Raw genomic sequence first — 21789 nt, forward strand, 5'->3', positions numbered from 1 at the left:
CCAAGCAGACAGCTGATTTATGGTCACTTTTTGTAATAACCTGAGGCATCAACTGGGAAAAAAAAAATGTTAAAGAAATGTGAAAGCTGGCTGTTTTCAGAGATATTTAAGCTTTGCCCTAAATATTCATGAATGCCAATGTTCAAACATTCAAATTGGGTAAATGAGTGTACAAACGGGTATTTTTTTGACCATGCACTTAACTCTAATGCTCAGAATAATAGCACCTCCATCTGCATTCTGCATAACTGTGTTGTTGGTGAATACTTAATGAAGTAATAGGGGAGCACTGCTGCATTTCAAGAAAAACAAGCCATTTGAATTGAATTGATCATTATTTGTATCAGTGAGTGATTTTTTTTCCCCCATGCTTTAGAATAGAGCAAGCACAATAAGTTGTTTGGGGGCAGGAAACACAATTTACACCTTGTTAGGCAGTGACCATATCTTGTACCCACCTGAAAATGCTGTGCATAGATGAGATGTTTTATATTTGTTGGTAACTAATTGATCCTCAGTTTTTTTGTTATTCATGTGCTGGAGCTACACTTCACATATTGGATCACAGTTCATTGCTTTTATTTTTATGAGATTAGTTAGCCATGGGATTGACATCTTTACATGGCATCTACTACTCAGAGAAATAATTGATAAATAAGAACCAAAAGCTTGATTGAGATTTCTGTGGAAGCTACCACAGAATCTATGCAGAGTCTCTAAACTCACTGTCCACCTTTAATAGAGTTGTTTTGATTAACTAAAATTGCCAATTGGATGTATTTCTTTATTGCTTCGATTTGGCCAAACTGACCCATGGTTTGGAAATTGTCCATATGTACTATAATGGGGTTGGTTTTTGGTTTTTGTTTTTTTTTTAAGATTTTATTTATTGACAGACAGATCACAAGCAGGCAGAGAGGCAGGCAGAGAGAGAGGTGGAGGCAGGCTCCCCTCGGAGCAGAGAGCCCGATGCGGGGCTCAATCCCAGAACCCTGGGATCATGACCTGAGCCGAAGGCAGAGGCTTAACCCACTGAGCCACCCAGGCGCCCCAATGGGGTTGTTTTTCTGCAGTTTTCCTCTTGAAATTTGTCACTTACCCCAACTCCTAGAATCTTCTCGTCTTACGGGTTTATCAGTGCAATGCATTGGACCTTGGCTTAGGCAATTTGTAACACTAATTCTGAATCTCGACTTTTTTTTTTTCCCCCATGGAACCCTGCCTAGCAATAAATCTTTTCCAGAGAGACTATCAGATTCAGTCCTGCAAGCCAGACATGAATGCTCTTTCACTTCCAGAACAGCTTCACACAGAAGAGAGTATCAGCAAGAACAGGTGTCCCTCAGTTAGCAAAACATGTCTCATATCAGCTAGCTCCATACTCACCCTGTCCATCAGCTCGATCAATTCAGTTTAAACGTCCATCACAGTAGTGAAAGATTAGGCTCAATCCTGCTATACCAGGGAGCACCGTTGCTTGAGACAATGTTTCTCAACCTTGTATTTGGATGTATAGCCAGATAAACTCTTGCCCTTTGAAACAGAGTTATAATCACAATTTTAAAGTAAATCATGAATTTGTGGACATCAAATTCATAGTGGACATCCTTCTGCGTAGTGGGAGTTCCTTCTTTTCCTCAACAAAGCAGGTCTGTCGTGATAGAGTTTTCTTGTAGGTGTTCTCATCAGAATGTATCAGTCTTCAGTAAAGCTGGTTATCATGAGGAATAAATTGTAGGGCTGCTATTCTCAGTAGAGATATAACTTTACAGATGAAGTTTATCTACCCTCTCATCATACCTTTTTGCCACACAGATATGCATTTGTGCTGTATTTTTTTTAAAGTGATAGCAAGTGACTGCGCAGCAATTTCCACCATTAAAGGTTGGGGGGTAGAATGCCTGTAAGAAAGAACAAAAATACACCACTTTGTCTACTTTCTAACCCACCAAATGGTGTCTCTCTTAATAACCATGGCTGTCCCATAAGTTAAATAAGTTGTAATTTTTTGCTATACACATCCTTTCTCCCCCATCCTGATTATATTTCTGTATCCTGTAACATGTTGGTGTTTTCCTACAGAGCATAATGAATTAGGTTTCAGTACCTTTATTTCTTAAACTCTGTCCACATCATTTTTTTCCCCTAAAGGTAAGGAAACCTAGATATTTTGAGTAGACATTTTGAACGAGAATGGATGCTTGCCATGTGAGTGTATGGGCCCTTCTGAATTAGGGAAGACCAGCCTGGCATGTTGACCTGTGAGTGGTTAAATGCCCAGTTAGGGACATTTATCTAAATGGACGGTTGTGTAAAGCTAATGCTTTTGCTTGATTACTATTCTGTCTCTTTCAGCAGGTTGTCTCTTTTCTGAAAAAGGTTATAAACATCAGGGAAAGTATACTGAAGAATAGAATTGATTAATGCGACATATTTGAGTTTCTTTCTACCACTCTCTCAACAGCGTGTCATATAGAGGCAGCTCCAAACACAGGGAATTAAATTTAAATTACACAGCTTTGGCTCGGAGATTGTTCAGTTAATTCAGCCTCCCAAATGAAATTTGATTTTTTTTTCCCTACACTTGAGCCACTTCCTGATTTGTCATAAAGTGATGATTTCTGCCAAGGTATCTATTGATTCAAGATCTTTTATTCAGAAGACTATTGCTGGTTTTCCATTTCTGAGGGGAATATGGAAAACAAGAACGTGTATTCATTATACCAGAAAAAGTACATTAAAAACGAAAATACAGTTTTTTAGTAGGGTCGTATTTATACAGTGATTTTTTTTTTACTACTGTAGGAGGACTATAGAAGGTACTATTTATTTTATGATGTTTTCTGTTATTTGAGGTGCTGGGTTTGTGAAAGATAACACTGAGAACACCGTCACACTTGCTGTTTGCTGTGGAATTATTCCAGAAGAATGTAGAAAATAGGTCAACTTTAAAACAAAAGTTAGCTTGTGTGGCTTAAGTAATTTAGTCTTCATGAAACACTATCCACTGAGTCCCACATTTTTAGCCCATGAATTTATTTTAAGAAGCAGCCTTCATTATTTATATTTGATGTTTGATTTCTATTCAAAATGTAAATCTAGGCAGTAAAAGATGGAAGCTTAGTTCAACAAAGTACCAATATAGCTACTGTATTTTGATATAAATACTAATGTGAGATCTGAAAGGTTGAGAATAATTCACATATACCACTTCCGGTTTAATATCTAAAATTATATTACTTATATATAGTGCAAAAGAAGGTTAAATCAGTGCTACATTTATTGAAATAACAACAATTATGTTGATAATATCACAAACTTTATGAGCATCTACAATGTGGTCTTATTTTAGGTAATTTTTCTGGCTAATACTTACAACAATAGGAAGTTTTATCCCTCCATTTTTTTCAGATGAGAAAAATAAGGCTCAGAACAAGTTTTACACTTTTAAAGCAGACTTTTCACAACTTCTACACTACTGACATTGTGACTCATAAAATTCTTTGTGGTGAGAGGGCTGTTGCATGCACAGTATAGGTTGTGTCTCTGCAAGGGAAGCTGCTGTTAACATCCTATTAGATCGGAATCTCACTGGATTCTAATAGTAGCAGACAGTCCCCCAAGAGTCCCCAGCCCAGTTGTGATGTCTGCAGACATTACCAAATGCCCCCTTCCCCCCACCACAAGCCCCAGGTGAAGGAGGAGAAAGGGGGCAGCATCATTCCTGGGATGAGAAACACAGGATAAAAAAATTTATTCTCATCCTCCTCCTCCCCCTGTCAAGAACAGAACAACAACCCTATACTAATTTCATTAATATAATTAAAATTCCTCAAGGGCAATGAGAAATTCTCTTGTAACCTTGAAAGTAACTTTAAAGAGTATCTACTCTTTAAAAAAAAAAAAAAAAAAAAAAAAGCTCTCCACTTGAAGTTGACTCTAAAAAAAAAAAAAAAACAAACAAACAAAATATAAAAACCAGATAATCTGCTCTGGGGTGAATTGGAAAAATTGACCTGCAAGACCTCATAATCCAGTAACTTGCTATTATCAAGTCTGTTTGGATGTTATCCTGCAAAATGTGCTGGTGCCCAAAGGAAGATGGGTTTTGCCTTTTAAAGCTCACTTTAATGAAAGATACCTGTGTGACCATAACACCAATTGCTAGTAGTTATCACTGACATGAACAGTTACTATTCCAGGAAAACTGATACTTTGAACTAACTCTTTTAAAATAACAGCAGTAAAATCAACGAATCCAGTCACCCAACTGTCTCTCAGGGGAATGAAGAGCAAAATAACATGAAACCATCTCAAAATGCTATTTAAATGCCTGTATTTATTTAACGTTACATGATGATGTAGTAGCATCTGAACAAATTCTTTATTTTTCAGTAATTAAGGACCCTGCACTTGAGAGAATTTTAAGCTGAGTTTTGTCACAGAAGTATATTATCCTTCGTCTTCATTTTTCAAAAGGCATAATTTTCCTAACATTTATTTGTTTATATTTTAATCTCTGACTATACTAAGTCCTCCTTTAATGAAAATTAGTCATACCATTTTTTTCTTTCATGTAGAATCTATATTACTGTAATTCCATTTTTAAATAAGGTATATATAATTATAATATATTATAATCAGTATTGTGGTTCTGAGTGTCATCTAAACAATTATCTTTAATCCTTAGCCAATGTAATGAGATAGTTTCTGTCTTATGATTGAATTCTTTGTTACTTTAGCATTAGCCAAATCTGATGCAAACCTTCACAATTTCTATGCAATATCTATGCTGAGTTTACTGCTCCTTGTAAGTGGCAGTAAAGAACAACCTTTGGTGCTTGTAAATGTGTTGATGATGTGGCTAACTGCTAGGATTTACACACTCTGCTTTTTATTACAGTGATGGTTATCTTTTTTGCTGTAAGTGCAATGAAGCAACTAGAATGTCACAGAGAAAACTGTCACCTCTATCCTTTTTGCCATAAAATATCAACCCCCCATATGCTTTTCATTTATTATGAAACCTTAATAATGAAAAGGACAATGGTGAAACGATACCCGCTACTGAATATTGCAAAACTAAGAATCAAGTGTGAAAGCTACACACACACACACACACACACACACACACACACACTTCCTCAAATGGACTATATTTGCTTCCCTTTAATGCATCAGTGAAATATATTCTCTGCTTAATCTGTGTTTCCTAATAATGACAAGCTATATCTCAAAGATTCATCAAATTCTACCTGGTCATGAATATAAAAGGTTATAGCTATTCTGCTTTTAGGAAGCTAAGCACAAGTACTGCATAAAGCCTACTGATGCATACTTTGTAGCACTCCAGGGTTGTAATAAATTTCAAATCATCTGCTTCTGCCAGGTTGTTTAAAACCCCTATATGCTACTGTGTGCAGCTTCTCTGTGCAGTTGGATGAATGGGTACTGCAAGTTGGCTGTCACCATTTCTGTGTGCTTATGTTAAACAAGTTGCAATCAGATTTTCACAAATATGCAAATACTTCCATGAGAGATCTAAAATAGGTCGAAAAATGTAGGCTCTGTGTCCTTGGGAAGGGAAATACTGAATTTGGTTTCTCAGCCTATCAGAAAAACACAAACGATGTTTCATTTGTCACTGAGAGAAAGATGAGCGTATCTGCTAGGTCCCTTTAAATTAATCTACTCAGCTGTGAAGTGTGTAAACCTGGCGATTCACAGACCTGTACCCCTGGGGCTAATAATACAGTATATGTTAATAAAAAATTAAAAGACAAAAAAATTAATCTACTCGATGTGATTCTTTTACAGACCACCGATGACATCCTCGTGGCCTCAGCAGAATGTCCCAGCGATGACGAGGACATTGACCCCTGTGAGCCGAGCTCAGGTGGGTTAGGTTAGTCGACTTTTTTTCTTACTTTTTTTGCTTTACTCTAAATCTGTATTGCATGCTGTTGTCCTTAGAATAGCCTTGCATTTCTATCTAGAAGCCCACTCCATTGAACAATGCCTCATTGTGAGACAAGGGGTTTTGCTCTCTATGTGCAAAAATTCCCCCACAATTTATTGAAAAACAAATTTTAAAAACAAAACCTGCTAAGATTAGGTATTTCAGAAAAAGCAGTGGGGGACAGCACACAAGGCTGGTGCCTTACTGTTCACATTCCATTAACTCACAATGTAATTTTTGTGTATAATGGTATAATGAGCTTTCCCTTGGGTCACCTATAGTAAAATTGTAAAGCTTAAAAATGGCAGTGCACTGTGGAAAATTATTTGACCTTTCTACTGACAAAAAGTCCCCACCACTCACTCTGCCAGCAAATTATATTAAGTGATAAATTTCTGAATTTCAGAAGTAAGAGTATTATGGTAGTAGTCAAACAAACAGCAGGTAGAATCCTTGATACATTTAATCGAGAAATATTTGATTCTTGTAAGCTGGTGCGTTTTAACTCTAGTCAATGCATAATTTCTCCTCCTTTTTTGTGATACGTGTAACTGACTAACACAAAAATACTGTTTCCAAAGCAGCCCGGTACCATTAAGTGGTTGGCTGTGAACTCTGAAAATGAGTGAATCAGAGGCCAGGTTTGCTTCCAGATATTCATAATACCGAATATCGGGGTCATTTCCATTCATTTCCTCTGTAAAGCAGCATTTCTTGAAATTCAGTAATTTTCTTGTTTAGGTAAACAAGGGGAGGGAGACAAATATAGACTACCCATGGTCAGTTAGCTCATGACCTGTAGCTGTCACAGGAATCCCAGAAGAACTTCATGTCACCATACAATAACGAATTGGTATTCTTCTGAAGTATATCATTTTCAAGTGAATCCGCTATTCTGATATTTGGAACTTAAAAAATGGCTCAGGATGCCGATGCTGCATCTTCTGGGTATCGCGTCCCGCTGATTGTAGCCACATACCCTGAGCACTAGGAGGTAGCAAGGAGCAGGGACTCAGTCCTTCCTCGGCAGGAGAAGATCAGGAGATGTAGACAGGTCATGTTCTTGTCCTCCTTCCTCTGGCCTCTCCACCTCACCCATCAAAGTTCTTGGCCTCCAGAATGTGGTGAGAACACTGATGATCATCCATTCTGTTCCAACAGTTTATTGGTCTCTGCAACAATTCCCTTTTGGTTGTCTGGACAGATAGGGTCACTTCATTATACCATCCTGGGCCCCTTTGCCAACTTCCTGCCTTTTTTCCCAACTGGTATTCTCACTCTTTCTGTGTTAGTTTAAAAAAAAAAAAATCAGGGGCGCCTGGGTGGCTCAGTGGGTTAAGCCGCTGCCTTCGGCTCAGGTCATGATCTCAGAGTCCTGGGATCAAGCCCCACATCAGGCTCTCTGCTCAGCAGGGAGCCTGCTTCCTCCTCTCTCTCTGCCTGCTTGTGATCTCTCTGTCAAATAAATAAATAAAATCTTTAAAAAAAAAAAATCATTTCTTTTTTCTCTATTACATCAGCCCATTTCTTTGTCTTCTCCTTCCCTAAATTTCTTCTTTTTTTAATTTCTCTTACTTTCACATGTCCAATCATGACATTTTTTTTATATTTTTAAATTTTTTATTATGCTCAACTAGCCAATGTATCACCATTAGTTTTTGATGTAATGTTCAGTGGTTCATTAGTTGCATATAACACCCAGTGCTCATCGGCACACATATCCTCGTTGACACCCATCACCCAGTTCCTTCATCCCCCACCCACCTCCCTTCTGTAACCCTCAGTTTGGTTCCTGATGTCCAGAGTCTCTCATGGTTTGTCTCGCTCTCTGATTTCTTCCCATTCAGTTTTCGTTCCCTTCCCCTGTGGTCCTCCGCTCTATTCCTTATGATCCGTATATGAGTGAAACCACATGATAATCGTCTTTCTCTGCTTGCCTTACTTCACTCAGCATAAACCCTTCCAATTCCACCCATGTGGATGCAAATGGTGGGTATTCATCCTTTTTGATGGCCGAGTAATATTCTATATTGACATTCGTTTTTATATATGATTTTCTCTGAAATCCTCTAGCATGGATTGTTCATAAAACGAAGTCTAGTATGTTTGTACATTGGTGTGTGTGTGTCTGTTTATATTTGTGTTTGCTTTTGTTTTCCCAATTAGCATTTTCTTGAGAGAATGTTGTTTTTTGCAGTGTTTCTTACTATATTAACATAGTGCTGAAAGTGGTATAGAGTCTTCCTAATTACAGTACTTGCTGTACTTGGTTTTCCTCTGGCCTCAATCTTTCTTTTGCTGACTGAGTATAGGTCATCATCCTTTTTGTATGTAGAATTTTCACCCTGAGTACCTAGCAAATTCAGTGTGAGAACTCTGATTACACTTAAAATTGTGCAATTTTTTTTCCTCCTGAGCACAGCTAAATGATTCAGTTCTTCTAGCCACTGCTTACAGGTCTTATTAACCATTCTTTATAGACCAGCTTATTGTCTCCCCCTTTCTCTGGGGACACTGGCCCTAAGAACACAATAGTGGGGGTACGCAGAGAAGAAGAGAGGAGAGAAAGGGAGAAGTTTTTCACCATTCTCTCTCCTTCTTATTCACCTGACCTCTGTCTGTTTTCTCATGTTGTAGCATGATGGAAAGTGAGAAGCAGTTTGTTAATAGTCATACTCTAGATACTCTTTCTGTCCCATTTTCTTCATACTTATCACCATCGGAACGAATCTGGTTTGCCTGTTACTTGTTACTTAATGCACAGCTTGCATCGCCCCACAAGAACATAAGCTCCACAAAGCAGGAACCCTGTTCATCTTGCCCCCTGCGTGGGCTTGCTGAGTGAATTTTCATTTTCTTCCACTCATCAGAGTCCGTTGCCCAGTGGACAGGGCACAGTAGCTGCTGACTGTGTGTGATGGCAACTCCTTCCATACTCTTGCACCAAGTCTACTGGAACATCCCATCCTCTCCCTCGCTATTTCTTTCCACTATCCATAGCTCTCAGTTCATCAATTCTCTTAAGATTTAAACCTCAAATTCTGTTGCTTCAATGTCATCTTTCACTGTAGGCTCTTCTTGTGATCTTACCTTTCCTTGGTAGTGTCTTGATGGTGTATTTCATGAGTGCATCTCTTTCTACATCATATTTTGTAAGTGAGAACTCTTTTCTGCATTGGCTTTTTCTGTCCAATTCCCTATGATTTTCTTTATACCCATCTTTATCATTCATCCAGTGATGCTCTTTTGGCAGACTTGGTTATTTGTGATAGATTCTTATGAAATCATTAGTATATATGATTTTTTTTTCTATTTTCCAAATATTTTTTGAATAGCAGTGTTTTTTTTAAATCATATCATCATATCCTAATCTGAATATTGTTTCATTATAGGATGCCCCTCCTGCACGTCTTTGTTTCTTGGTGTATCGACATACTGGTTTTCTTAAATGTATTTTTCTGGCTTTCTTTCATCTTGAATACAAACATAAAATAACATGGACAAAAACTGTAGTTGCGGAGCACCTGGGTGGCTCAGTGGGTTAAAGCCTCTGCCTTTGGCTCAGGTCATGATCCCAGAGTCCTGGGATCGAGCCCACGTCGGGCTCTGCTCCGCAGGGAGCCTGCTTCCCCCTCTCTCTCTGCCTGCCTCTCTGCCTACTTGTGATCTCCGTCTGTCAAAAAAAAAAAAAAAAAAACCTGTAGTTGCTGCTGTTATTAGATTTTAGATACTGTTAGATATAACTTGATAGAAATCATTTCAGATATCAGCAGGTCATATTTTGGGAAACTGATTTTTTTAGGAAAGTTATATGCTGAATTAAATATTCAGAAATGTATATATCTGCTATGCCCTTTTCCTAATCCTTAAACAAGTGAAAGAAGATTTTTTTTAAAGATTATTTATTTACTTGAGAGAGACAAAGAGTGGGGATAAGGTCAGAGGGAGAGAATCTTCAAGCAGACACCCTACTGAGTCCAGAGCCAGATGCAGGGCTCAACCCCAGGACCCTGAGAACATGATCGGAGCCAAAACCAAGAGCCAGCAGCTTAACTGACTGAGCCACCCAGGCTTCCCAACAAAAGAAGATATTTTTATAAAAAGATGCATAATTACTTTTACAAGTAGGTTGCCCGAATCTTCCCTGTATTTCACACTAAACTCTTTCAGAATCCCTGAATATTTACATATGAAGGTTCTCTAATCACCCTGGACCCACCCTGTCTTGAAAAAATAGTTTCTTCTGTGAAAATGGGTTATGCTCATTTAGGTGCCTTCCTAAGGTGCTATTAAGGAAACGGGAAAAATCTGGCACCTTCTTGAACACCAGTAAAGCCTACTTTTTTATCAAGTGTTTGATAAATTTGAATCACTATGTGGTTCCACTCAAAACTCTTAATGAGGAGGGAAGTTATATATTTGGTGGATTGTCAATTTCACCATTGATCAAGTAATATTAAGTCCTACTTCACCACCTATTGCGTCTTTTTTTTTTTAAAGATTTTTTATTTATTTATTTGACAGAGAGAGATCACAAGCAGGCAGAGAGGCAGGCAGAGAGCGAGGAGGAAGCAGGCTCTCGGCTGAACAGAGAGCCCGATGCGGGGCTCGATCCCAGGACCCTGAGATCATGACCCGAGCCGAAGGCAGCGGCTTAACCCGCTGAGCCACCCAGGCGCCCCCACCTATTGCTGTCTTAAGCTCTGGGAACAAAAATAGAACATTTACACCTTCAGTTCCATTCTGCAAAAGAACATCTTTCATTCTACGCTACGCGCTTTTTCAGTGATTCTTTATGATTGCTAGGTTCTTCATCTTTGACATTAAAATATTCCCCTATTTCTTGTGTTGTTGCAAGAATTAAAACAAGTGTACTAAAGGCACCAACTGCAATGCCTGGCATGAAGTAGAACATAAATGGTTGCTTTTCATTTTCCCAGTTCAGTTATATAAAAAAAGAATATTCAAGCTATTTTTTCCCTTTTACGTAATGCTGTTACTTTTCCTGGCCGAAAATTGGTGGGCAACTGATGAAACCACTCAGGCCTCCTGATGGGAAGTATACATGTTGAAACTGGATCGGGAGCAACCCCCTGGGTGAGAACACATGGAACTCAATTAAACTTGACTCCAGCCACACCGGCCTGCATGGTTAGCGTTGGGTGACAACTTCACATTGGTATAAATTTAGTGTTTGAGAATATGAGAGTGTGGCTATACAATTTAGGAGGTCTAATTGAACCCCAACTTTTGGAATGAAGCAACTAGGTCACAGGCCACCATTGCCCTAAAATGCCCGGTTTCAGCAGCCTGGACATGGGACAAGTAGATGACTTTTTCTTTACACTTCTCAAAAAAGACTTGCAACTTCGGTGCTTTTCTCTCAGCCCAGAGATATGGTTGTTAGATTAAGTGAATTAATATGTGGAAAACATGTTGTAGAACAGTGTCTTGGTTGTAATACATGCTATATGAATGTTTGCTGTTATTACAGTTTGTATTATGTGAATATACATATTTTCCAAGACTTTTTTTTTTCACATGAACAGAAGGCTTTGTAAAACAGATTTCTTTGAAATCTTATGTTTTTGATTCAGTTAGCAAACTGACAAAATGGCAGCCCTGCAAACCACTTCATGTTCCAAAATGGTCGTTAAGCCTGACTGTGCATCTTAGTTTTGAGGCCCTCTTCTAAACAGACCCCTTTCTCCAAACTCCGGAATAAATTAGAGGAGATGACATCTAAGACTGTACCTAAGGCAGAGACTATAAATGAAGATAATGAAGCTCTTTGGTGTGGGAGCTTCCCGATGAATAACTCTAAATTGTCATTTGTTACACAGGAAACAGGACCGGCTTCCTGTTTCCTGGGATCCCACTTAGGAAGGGCAATCTCCCCGTAAATTTATAATGCTTAGAATGATTTGTCTGTGCTTTTTCTATTTGTGGGTGGGGGTGGAGGGGGAGCTAATAGGATATGGGGCCACTTTCAGATCAAACTATTTTTAAATGAGAAAAAGAAAAGCTTACTAACTAACAAAAAAATCAAAGCAGTTATAGAGGAAAAGGATTGTCATTTTTGTGGCCATCTCTTAATCACTTGCTGAACTAGTGGGGTAATAAGGTAATCAGGACAGCCCCTCAGAGAATACCTGTTGATTGCCCAGCAGTGACATCACATTGATTGGGGCTCAGGTTATACGGATAATGATAGATAACATTAATAACCAGTCTTTAGTGAAGATTTATACTGTTTGTCATTGTTCTTAGTACTTCATAAACACTATATATCATTATTTTACAAAACTATGAAGTATTTTCATAGCTAGGGAGACAGAGAGATTAAGTTACTTTTTGTAAAATAAGAGAGCTTGTACACTCGAATTTAGAAAAGGTGAGCTTTTAATTTCTTGGAATGCAGAAGATTGTTCTAGAATTCAGGCACCTCACAAATATAGGATTAATTTTTTAAATGTTCATTTAAGTAATTCCATGGCTGGCAGAAATTTAAATTTGATGGCAAAAGGTCCTTTACATGTATTACTATTCATTAGGCTAAATTTGCTGCAATTACCATGCAATTTTGAGTGGCTTTCCAGTGCGCTATTTTGAGAAAAGATCAAAGGATTTCTATTGAAGTGATCCCATTAACCACATTAGGAATAAAGATATGTATACTGAACAAGCCGCATCTTTTCATTAAATAAGTAATCACAATCATTTAAAGGAATATATCACTTATTAGATCATATTTTTAGAGACTGATTAGAAGATAATTTTGTGCTACATTTAAATTTTGTGTATGTATTATGTAATTATTCAAAAGCAAGTTTAATTAGCCATAATAGCCAATACGTTGCTGTTAAAATGGAAATTTTGTGCTATAGCCAGAAAAACAGCAATAATTAGGACTTCATTTTTGGAAACATCTAGAGTATCTCCTAAGCACCAGGCCAAACTGAAAGCCAATCATATAGAGTCAGGGCCCAGCTAATCATAAAGGGGCAGGGCAAGCACCTGGATTTGGGAGACTGATGGGCTAGTAGGCATTCAGTGTATAACATTCTGGTGCAGGAATCATTTTTTTCCCATGTAAATTCAATTGTCCAGAAATAAAAAATAAAATCCAGACTAAAACTGAACGCTGTATGGTTAAAACAGAAGAAAGTCATTAGACATCATTTATACTCGCTTTTCCCATGTTCTGAGAGCAACAATATCAAAACAAAAATTACATGGGGCAAATTAAACATGCAATGAAGATTTATTCAAGATTATTGTAATACATGGAGGCCAGAACTCAACCAGAGCTCACCTCAAACTCAACTCAACTGAAAAAAAGAAGACTGGAGAGTTTATAAGAGCTTCCATGGAAGGATCATAGACCACCTGTGTTTTGCTAAATGGCTTCACCCAAAGGAAAAGTAATCCTTTTCCTTCAAATATCTTCATGACCGGAGGTGGTGTTACAACTCCTGCTCCAAGGTAGGCTCCTAACTTCCCACAGAAATTGGGAGATGGGGAGTTATCACCCTTGAAGGTTGTATTTCAAAGGGACAGCTCTTGGGTCCTTGAGAAAAAGAATCCTGGGTTCTAACACTAGCAAGAGGCTTTTAAAAATATTTACATATCAAAGGGGCAGAGAAGAAAATTGAAATTACAAGTTTTCTAAAGTAAATGCACAAAAGAAAGGGAGGCCAGGAGCCCAAAGGCAGGAAGAAGCCTGTCTAAAGTTTGGTCAGGTCGTGAGGGATATTCAGGTCTTGGTCAATGAAGGTGAGTCCACCTTTCAAGGTATTTCATTCACCAAAATTAGTTCCTACCAGGAAACCAGTAGGAAACAAAATAATAAAAGGTGATTTTTATTTGTTTTCAGAACACAATTTTTTTTCAATGTGAACTATTTTAACCTTTCTGTGATTTTGGAATTTTTTTCTTAATTGAATGTATTTATGAGAGAGGAGAGAATGAGGGAGGAGGGTAGCAGAAGGAGAAGCAGAGTCCCCAGTGAGTATGGAGCCTGATATGGGGTTCCATCCTTGGGCCCTGGGATCATAACATGAGCCTAAGGCAGATGCTTAACGGACTGACAGGCGCCACTGGATTTTTTTTTTTTTTTAAACAATAAAATAGAATGGATCATTGTCACACATTAGAAGAGCTCTTAAAAGCATTTTTAAGCATCGTGATATGCAACAGGGAGTAAATATTAGTTCTGGCTGTCCCTTTGGAGTCAGATAGAACTAGTTCGAGTTGCATCCCTTCCTGGTCTTGGGAAAGTTATTTAGTCTCTCTGACACTCAATTTCCTAGTCTGTAAAATGGGGAGAATGAAGTTGTTACAGATTGAAAGAATATGACGCATACGGAGTGATTAGTAGAGTGCCTGGCACATACTGAGGGTATAACAAATAATGATAATAAACCCACTGAGGAATGGGGGACCTGTTGCTGCTGGGATTGGTTTCTTGCCAGTAGATGATTTATTCTGTGTTCTGGTAAGGCCCTCATAAGGCATACAGCTATGATCTGAGAAAAGAAATGAGCCACAGTCCCTACTGAGGTTAGAGAGAGCAGGCTCTTTTCCAGCATCTTAACTAACACATGATTGGCTGCTATAATTATTATTTAAGAGATGAATGAGTTTGTTATGTTAGATTAAGCATACTTGAAAGTCTGCAAAAAGTACATGGCTGCTAATACAGAACCTTCCTATATTGAGTAACAGAAAAATCTATTCAATAATGAGTACACAATAAATTCTTAATCAATCTACATGTATCCCACTTTGAAACACTAATAACCTTTCATATCAGAGGTCCTTATTAGAAAATGCTAAAATACCATAAGAGCCTTTGTTTTCATTTTAAAAATATTCACCAACCCTGAAGAAAGAAACGGGGTATAGGTTCAGCAAAATAGAGGATAAGTCCATCTCTTATGGGAATAGGAAATCTGGGAGGAATGAAATCATGCTTTCTTGTGATTTTTATCAAATATCTGTTTTGGTAATAGAATTGGTTTCCTGTGGAATTTTCTTGGTATTAAGTACTTTTCCTCAAATGATATCAGTGGTGACCCAGCATATTCTGAATAATACCACATGACAGGACATGCTGCCTCCGTGAAGAGCCATATGCTTTCTCTGTTGGTTCATATGCTCCAAGGAGCAGCAAATGCTACACTAGACTTGAGTCTGCAGGTCTCCTCCCTATCATTGGACTTGTTGATTGAATCACTGTCATCATTATTAACTCCTAACCCAACTCTGTGTACTTGACTTTTTGCACCTGCAAAATGGCGTGACTAATGGTAAATATTCATGACGTTGTTGTGCTGATAAAAGACAGAGCACGGAGAGCATTTAGCATTCAGTCTGCCACAAAGAACCTTTGATTATATAAACTAACTTTATTAATTGAGGAGTAACCCATTTTATAAATGGAAATAAACGTATATCCCCTGGCAAGAAGGAGAAATGTTAGTAATTGGCACTTTAACACCTAGAAAGTTTTAAAAAGTGTTTCTGAATTCTATTAGCACAAAACTTTTCTCAGTAGCCACTCTGAAACCAGAAAGACAAGAGTGGTACGTCAGTTGGGATAAATTTAGGTTGTAAGGATGGGAAGAGAGCACATATCAACTGCTATTCTTATTTTTGGAGGAAAAAATTGCAGGTCTCTGCCCTGCTGAGCTCTTGAGAGAAGGAGTGATTAGCCTTCCTGCCTGTGCTGGTGATCTGCCCGCTCTTCCTCCTAAGACATCCAGGAAGAGAGGGCGACGTGACCTAACCAGCCACAGCACCACATGCTCCACAACTCCCCCACCCCCGTGTTGGAGGGCCTCCCTTCCATATTTCCCAGCTCTAGGCTTGACATGCTTTCTTCTGAGGAGCTCATTGGAGAACCGGGCTCATCTTTCACCTCAGCTCTTACACTTTCACCAAAAAGAATGTGATATTTTTCCAACAAAAGAAAATTGAGACAGCAGTAGCTTTCTGGCAGGAATATAAAGATGATCACCCAAAGTGAGTAGACCCAGTGTTAAATCAGGAAAATTATATACTGCTCTGGGGCCCAGAATGACCTGGACTTATGTAGTATGTAGATGGTGTGCAGGGGACCCTGGCCGAGGAGCAGTGCACCTAGCCCCCAGCACACAGCTGGGCTAGAAATCTTACCCTGCATTTCATTCTGAGAACACCACAGGATTCCAGAGCAGGAAAGGAAGGAAGAACAAAGAACTGACCTAACAATTTTAGAAAGAAACCTAATACCTCATCAGAAGAGCCATTATTTCCACAATAAGAAGCCTTGCTGTCAGTAATGACTAAAGAGTGCTCGGAGTCATGATTGATTCATGATACCTAAAAATATAAAATACCATAATGAAATTTTGAAAGAGGGAGAAATTTAATGCACTCCAACCATGGGTGCCAGGGAGCACTGATCCGTGACGACAAAATGTTTCCCAGATAAACGGAAATGAACTCCACATGCAGCATGACAGTTAAGGACCCGAATCAACATGCCTGGCAAACTAGGTGATCTTTCTGTCACTTGAATTCACAGGCCCTCCGTGAACGTTAGGCAAGTCCCTGACTACAGTGACCCCCAAGAAGATAATGTCTTAAGCGGTCAACATCACGGCTAACCTAGCCATGGTGTGCCGTAATATTGTGGATTCCATATCTGTTGTGTGGAAGACATAGGGAGGATCCTCAGACTACCCTTGTTTTTATATCATACTTGATCCCTCTCTGAGCGCTTTCACATTTATTATTCTACCCAATCTGATATTCCTGGGGACCTTGGGAGGTAATAATGTACCACCATGATGTTTGTAATGAAAAAATGTTAACAGGGGATTGTAAATGGTTAAGGGTCACTTCACAAGTCAGGTGCAGTACCTGGGCTAGAACCCAGTGACCAATATTCTTCTTACCCCTCGCCGATGCTTTCCTAAGATTCTGTGCGGTACAAACTCCTTTTGCCAGAATTGACAGAGAGATGGCAGCAGGCGCAGTAGAGTGGAGTTAGAAGGGGTAGAACTGGACCGCTATGCAGAAAAGGACAACTGTTCAGTTCTACGGGAAAGGATGACCTGGAAAATACTAACAAATTGTACCGTGGTCCTAAATGGAGACACACCGAATGTATAAAGTGAAAATAGCTGTAGACATACTTGAGTTTGAATTTTGTCTTTGCTATTTGTGAAGACTAAATAACCACAAGCTCATTGAGACTCAGTTTCCTTTCCTGTCAAACAGTGGTAACACCTACATCACAGAGTTGTTCCGAGGCATAAGTTAGATAACGTGTATGTGTAGGTGCAGCACAGAGCTAACCATATACTAATAATTTAGCAAAGGTAACAGTTGTTAACTCCCTAAAATAAGAAAAGGAATTTAAGCCTCAGAGGGAGTGAGAAGGCAGAGTAGCTACACTGAGCATCAGTTGACAATTATGTCATGTGAAAATGTATCTACTAAAGGTAAATCTATGCAATATTTGGAGGGAAATTAAGAAAGCGTGCTTTGATAACACAATATACTTAGGTAAAATAACACCATGAGCTCTTCAAAACCTGGACTTGACATGTAAATTGTAAAAAACAGAACAAAACAAAAACAAAAAAAACATGACCAGCAACTTCTGTCCAAGAACTGGAAGTAGGGCTGCAGTATTCACACACGCACACACACATGCCTCACTACTCGAATTACAGTCTTGGTGCCATTTTTGTCTTCCAATAAACCAGGTTCTCCCTAACCTAGTTCCAGGCTTGAAGATTCTTTGGAATGAATCCTTTCAGTTTTTGTAGATTGGTTGTTGACTTTTCTATATGTGAAAAAGTGAAATGCATGTTAAGAAAACTGATTTTTTAAAAGATTTTATTTATTTATTTGTCAGAGAGAGTCACAGGGAGAGAGGGAATGCAAGCAGGGGGAGTGGGAGAGGGAGAAGCAGACACCCTGCTAAGCAGGGAGCCCCATGCAGGGCTTGATCCCAGCATCCCAAGATCATGACCTGAGCCAAAGGCAGACTCTTAATGACTGAGCCACCCAGGCACCCCAAGAAAAATGATTTCTGAGTGTATGTATTCCTAGGTGTTTTAGTCATTGAGCAACCAGAAAAAGAAGATATTTTGCTATTGAAGAGTACAGTTGAGTAAAACTCAGTAATGGAGAGTATAATCTACATTTCAAAATATAGCTCTTCTGGCATTTTCTGGAATTTAATACATTTTGATGAAAAACCAAGTCTCTCCAGGTTCCCTGGCTTTGAAGCTGATTTTCTCAATTATTGCCTAGATGGCTTTTCTTTTGCTTAACAATGCTAGGAAGTTTGTCCTGACTGATAAGGCTCTTTTCAGCTTCCTTTCCAGTAGAAGCAGTCTTGAAAAGTATCCTACAAACTTCTGCAACTATTCTGCTTATTTTGAGAAAAGAGCTCCAAATTAGCTCTCAACTATTTGTAGTGCTATGGGTGTCAGATGATGTAAATAAGACAACCAAACTGGAGACTTTTAACTTGGTTGACTTTAAATAACTTAGTGACTTAGTCATTAGAAATAAGAGGCTTATTACTTGGAGGCATAGGGAAAATAAATGCATATATGATACTTGCATTGATATAAATTGGTCCCAATTTTCCTAAGCACAGGAGAAATGATTTCTCATTTCATGAGATAAATACCCTATTTCCTCGTTTTACTGAAGGTATTGAAGAGGCTGGAAGTTAGGGAAGTGTTGAGGGAATATATAAGATCTCACTGCCAGTGTTTTGCCCACCTATTTACTACCTCTGAAATCAGAGGTCTCTCACATTTCCTTAATGGTTAAATTCACCCCAGTCTACTCCTGAAATGGACTTAACCAAAATCTCTTCCTCGAATCAGTCAGAAAACATACATTCTGTAGCATGTGTGTGCAGTCTTCGTTAGATGTTAGAAGGTGAGGGAAGTGGTAGAAAAGAGAATTACAGGAAGCTATCAAAGGCCTAGCTACATGGTCTGGAAACAAAGAATCAACCCAACAGAAATGAAACATTTAAATAAGTTTTCACAATGGTGTGGGCTCCCTACCAAAATGGAGGTTATCCTATATGGTTGAGGGAAGATTGGGATGAATGTAGGTTTCCTATAAATCCCCCCATACGTCTTCTTGATTCTGTTCTTGCTGCTTCCGGCCATTCTACCTCACAGTTTTCCTTCTTTACCATCAGTGGCTTTCCAGAGTTCAAAATAGAAACATGGATCATTCTTCTCCTTTAAGTCTCAATTCAAATACCTTCTACTCTGAGAGCCTTTCTAAAGCCTCCTCATTATTATCTCTTAGTACCAAATTTTGTGCTGCCTTCTGTTACTGAATTTTTTAATTTTAAAATCATCTTGTTTTCTTATATTTTCTGTTCTATTTCTAATACACTTATATAGAAGCATGGCTATCTTAAGTACCTTGATATCATCAACATTGAATATGGTACATGGTAAATTGTTGTTACTCAATAAATATTTGTTGAAAATTTTTAGTTAGCTTTTTCTACTTGGTTTTATTCCCCCCCTCCCTGCTTTTCCCATCTTCATATATTAACCAATGGTAACAATTTGACATGAATCTTTCATGTATCTTTCACCATGTTCCTATTAAAAACATATAAATATAGGGTTGTTCTTCTTTCTTGCCATATAGAAGTAGAAGCATGCTATATGAATTAAACTAGCTTTTTTCCTTTACTAATATATTATGGACATGTTTCAGGTTGACAGATTTGACTCTAACTCCTGTTTTCAATGCTCATAAAAGTCTAGACAATGGGTGTGCTGTAATTTATTCAACCATAGCCTTGTTATCAAACTCTTAAGTTTTTACACTTTTTTCTTTTCTTCTCATAACATTATAGCAAACATTCTGTATTGATATATTTATATGCTGGTATATTTACTTATGTAGACTATACTCCCCAAACTGAGGTTATTTGATTAAAATATTTGTTTATTTTTTTTAACTTGTATCATTGTAAATTTCAAGCATATAATAAGTTAGAGGGCTGTATAATGAGCTCACATGTACCCATTATCCATTGCAATTTAATCTTTTTAAAATTTTAGAAAGTATTATTAGATTACTTCCTAAAAATGATTGAAAAATTCATATTCTCACCAGCAGTATTGCCCATTTCCCAAATAAATGTTTATCACATTATCACTTTTTTTTATTCCTCTAGTTTTGTTTAAAAAAAAAAAAACAAACTCCTTATTTTATTTTGACTTCTATTCTAGTGAAATCAAGCATCTTGTCCTACATTTAATCAACCATTTGGATCTTCTGTTCTCTGCTTGCCTGCATGCATTTTTGTCCATTCTTATATGGATTGTTTGGTCTTTTTCATGTCACTTGATATATGCTCCTTGTATTTTAGAGGTATTAACTCTTAGCGTGTTATATATGCTACACATATTTTTCCTCTCCTTTTCATTTGCATTTTCACTTGGTTAGTGACTCCTTTTCCCAATAAAATGTTGCTTTTTATGAAGTCAAATATGCTGATCTCATCATGTATGGCTTCATTGTATGGCCTATAATCCATATGTTAAGTTTTATATCCACCTTCAAATTTCTTCTCACCCTCCCCCAACATTCACTGTGCTACAGCCATTTTGGTTTTTGTTAAGTTTCTGAAAAACAAGCTTTCTTTCCACAAGGTCATTCCTCCTCATTCCTCTGGACTAGAAGACTCTTTTGCCCACTTTTCACTTGTCTAGTCTTCAAACCTTTTCCATGTGTCAGCATAAATGTCGCCAAGGCAGGTCTTTCTGACTCTCCAGTCTAAATCAGAAACCCTTGTTCTACTCCTGCATGGTACTACTCTTTTCTTTCATCACACATGTTCCAGCTGTTGCTTTAAGTTTAACTATATGATTCTGGGTTGGAATACTCAAGGTCCATGATGGCAGTGTCAAGTGTGTATGGTTATCCACTCTACCCCAAGGACCTAACACAGTCCTTTGGACATAACTCTGGTTCGCTATGTTTTAGTTGACAGAAGGAGTGAATATTCTTAAGAAACTTCATAAAAGATGAAACATTAAGCTAATTCTGAGGAATAAGTAGTATTGAGCCAGGCACGATGAGAAAGATCATATGAGCCAGGCATGTAGGGAGAATTTTATTGACATGTGGAAATGAGGGACAGCAATAAAATTATGACTGCAGATTCCTTTGAGAGAAAGTGAAGACAAGTTTGAGTAGGTAGCTGTGGGCAGACCATGAAGGTCTGATACTTCAGTAAATACCTTGACACTTTCAAGGGTTCTGATAAAACCTTATGGGCACAATGACCATGTTAAAGTTTATGAAGTCTGTGGATGACTAAGCTATAGACGCACAGTTTACAAAGTATTCGGTGATTGAAAAGCGGGCTTCTATAAATGCCATGATCCTCTGGCTTCTCCCAGAGATGAGGGAGAATGTGTGTGTTGCTCTATTAGTTTTCACTGTGACCAAAGTCAAACAGGGTATGATTGTCCCTTGCCTTTTTAGTCCCATGTCTGTCATTTGAGGTAGTAGCTTGTCCTAGTTGGTGCTTCCTGTCCTCCAGGCACAGGATGAGTTTTTCTGAGGCTAGCATACCTTCCCATGTAATACTGAGATCTCTGGTGAAGATAATCTCTCAATTCCCCAGGGGTGTCCTCTGTACATCCCTTCATGCAGGCGCCTTTGTGTCTTTGAAAGAGGAAAATGTTAGGCCAAGCAGCCACATAGGTAGCAAAGGCTTATTGATTTCCAAGTTCTTTCTGAATCAACGTTTTATTAGAAGGGCTAAGACA

At 38.3% G+C, this 21789-nt stretch overlaps 1 protein-coding gene across 34 annotated transcripts in view; it reads left to right on the forward strand.

Annotated features, from left to right (window-relative positions):
* The window catches only part of NRXN1 (neurexin 1), a 1204011-nt gene that overhangs the window by 1174759 nt on the left and 7463 nt on the right, over positions 1–21789 (forward strand). For 23 of the 34 annotated variants that reach the window (XM_047745932.1, XM_047745950.1, XM_047745940.1 and 20 more), the window contains one exon: positions 5818–5905. In XM_047745932.1, the coding sequence (XP_047601888.1) occupies positions 5818–5905 (88 nt within the window). The remainder of the gene's footprint in view (positions 1–5817; positions 5906–21789) is intronic. The other 11 variants (XM_047745934.1, XM_047745952.1, XM_047745955.1 and 8 more) reach the window with 1 other exon arrangement.

The sequence above is a fragment of the Lutra lutra genome, chromosome 9 (assembly GCF_902655055.1).
Source record: "Lutra lutra chromosome 9, mLutLut1.2, whole genome shotgun sequence".
Taxonomy (NCBI): Eukaryota; Metazoa; Chordata; class Mammalia; order Carnivora; family Mustelidae; genus Lutra; species Lutra lutra.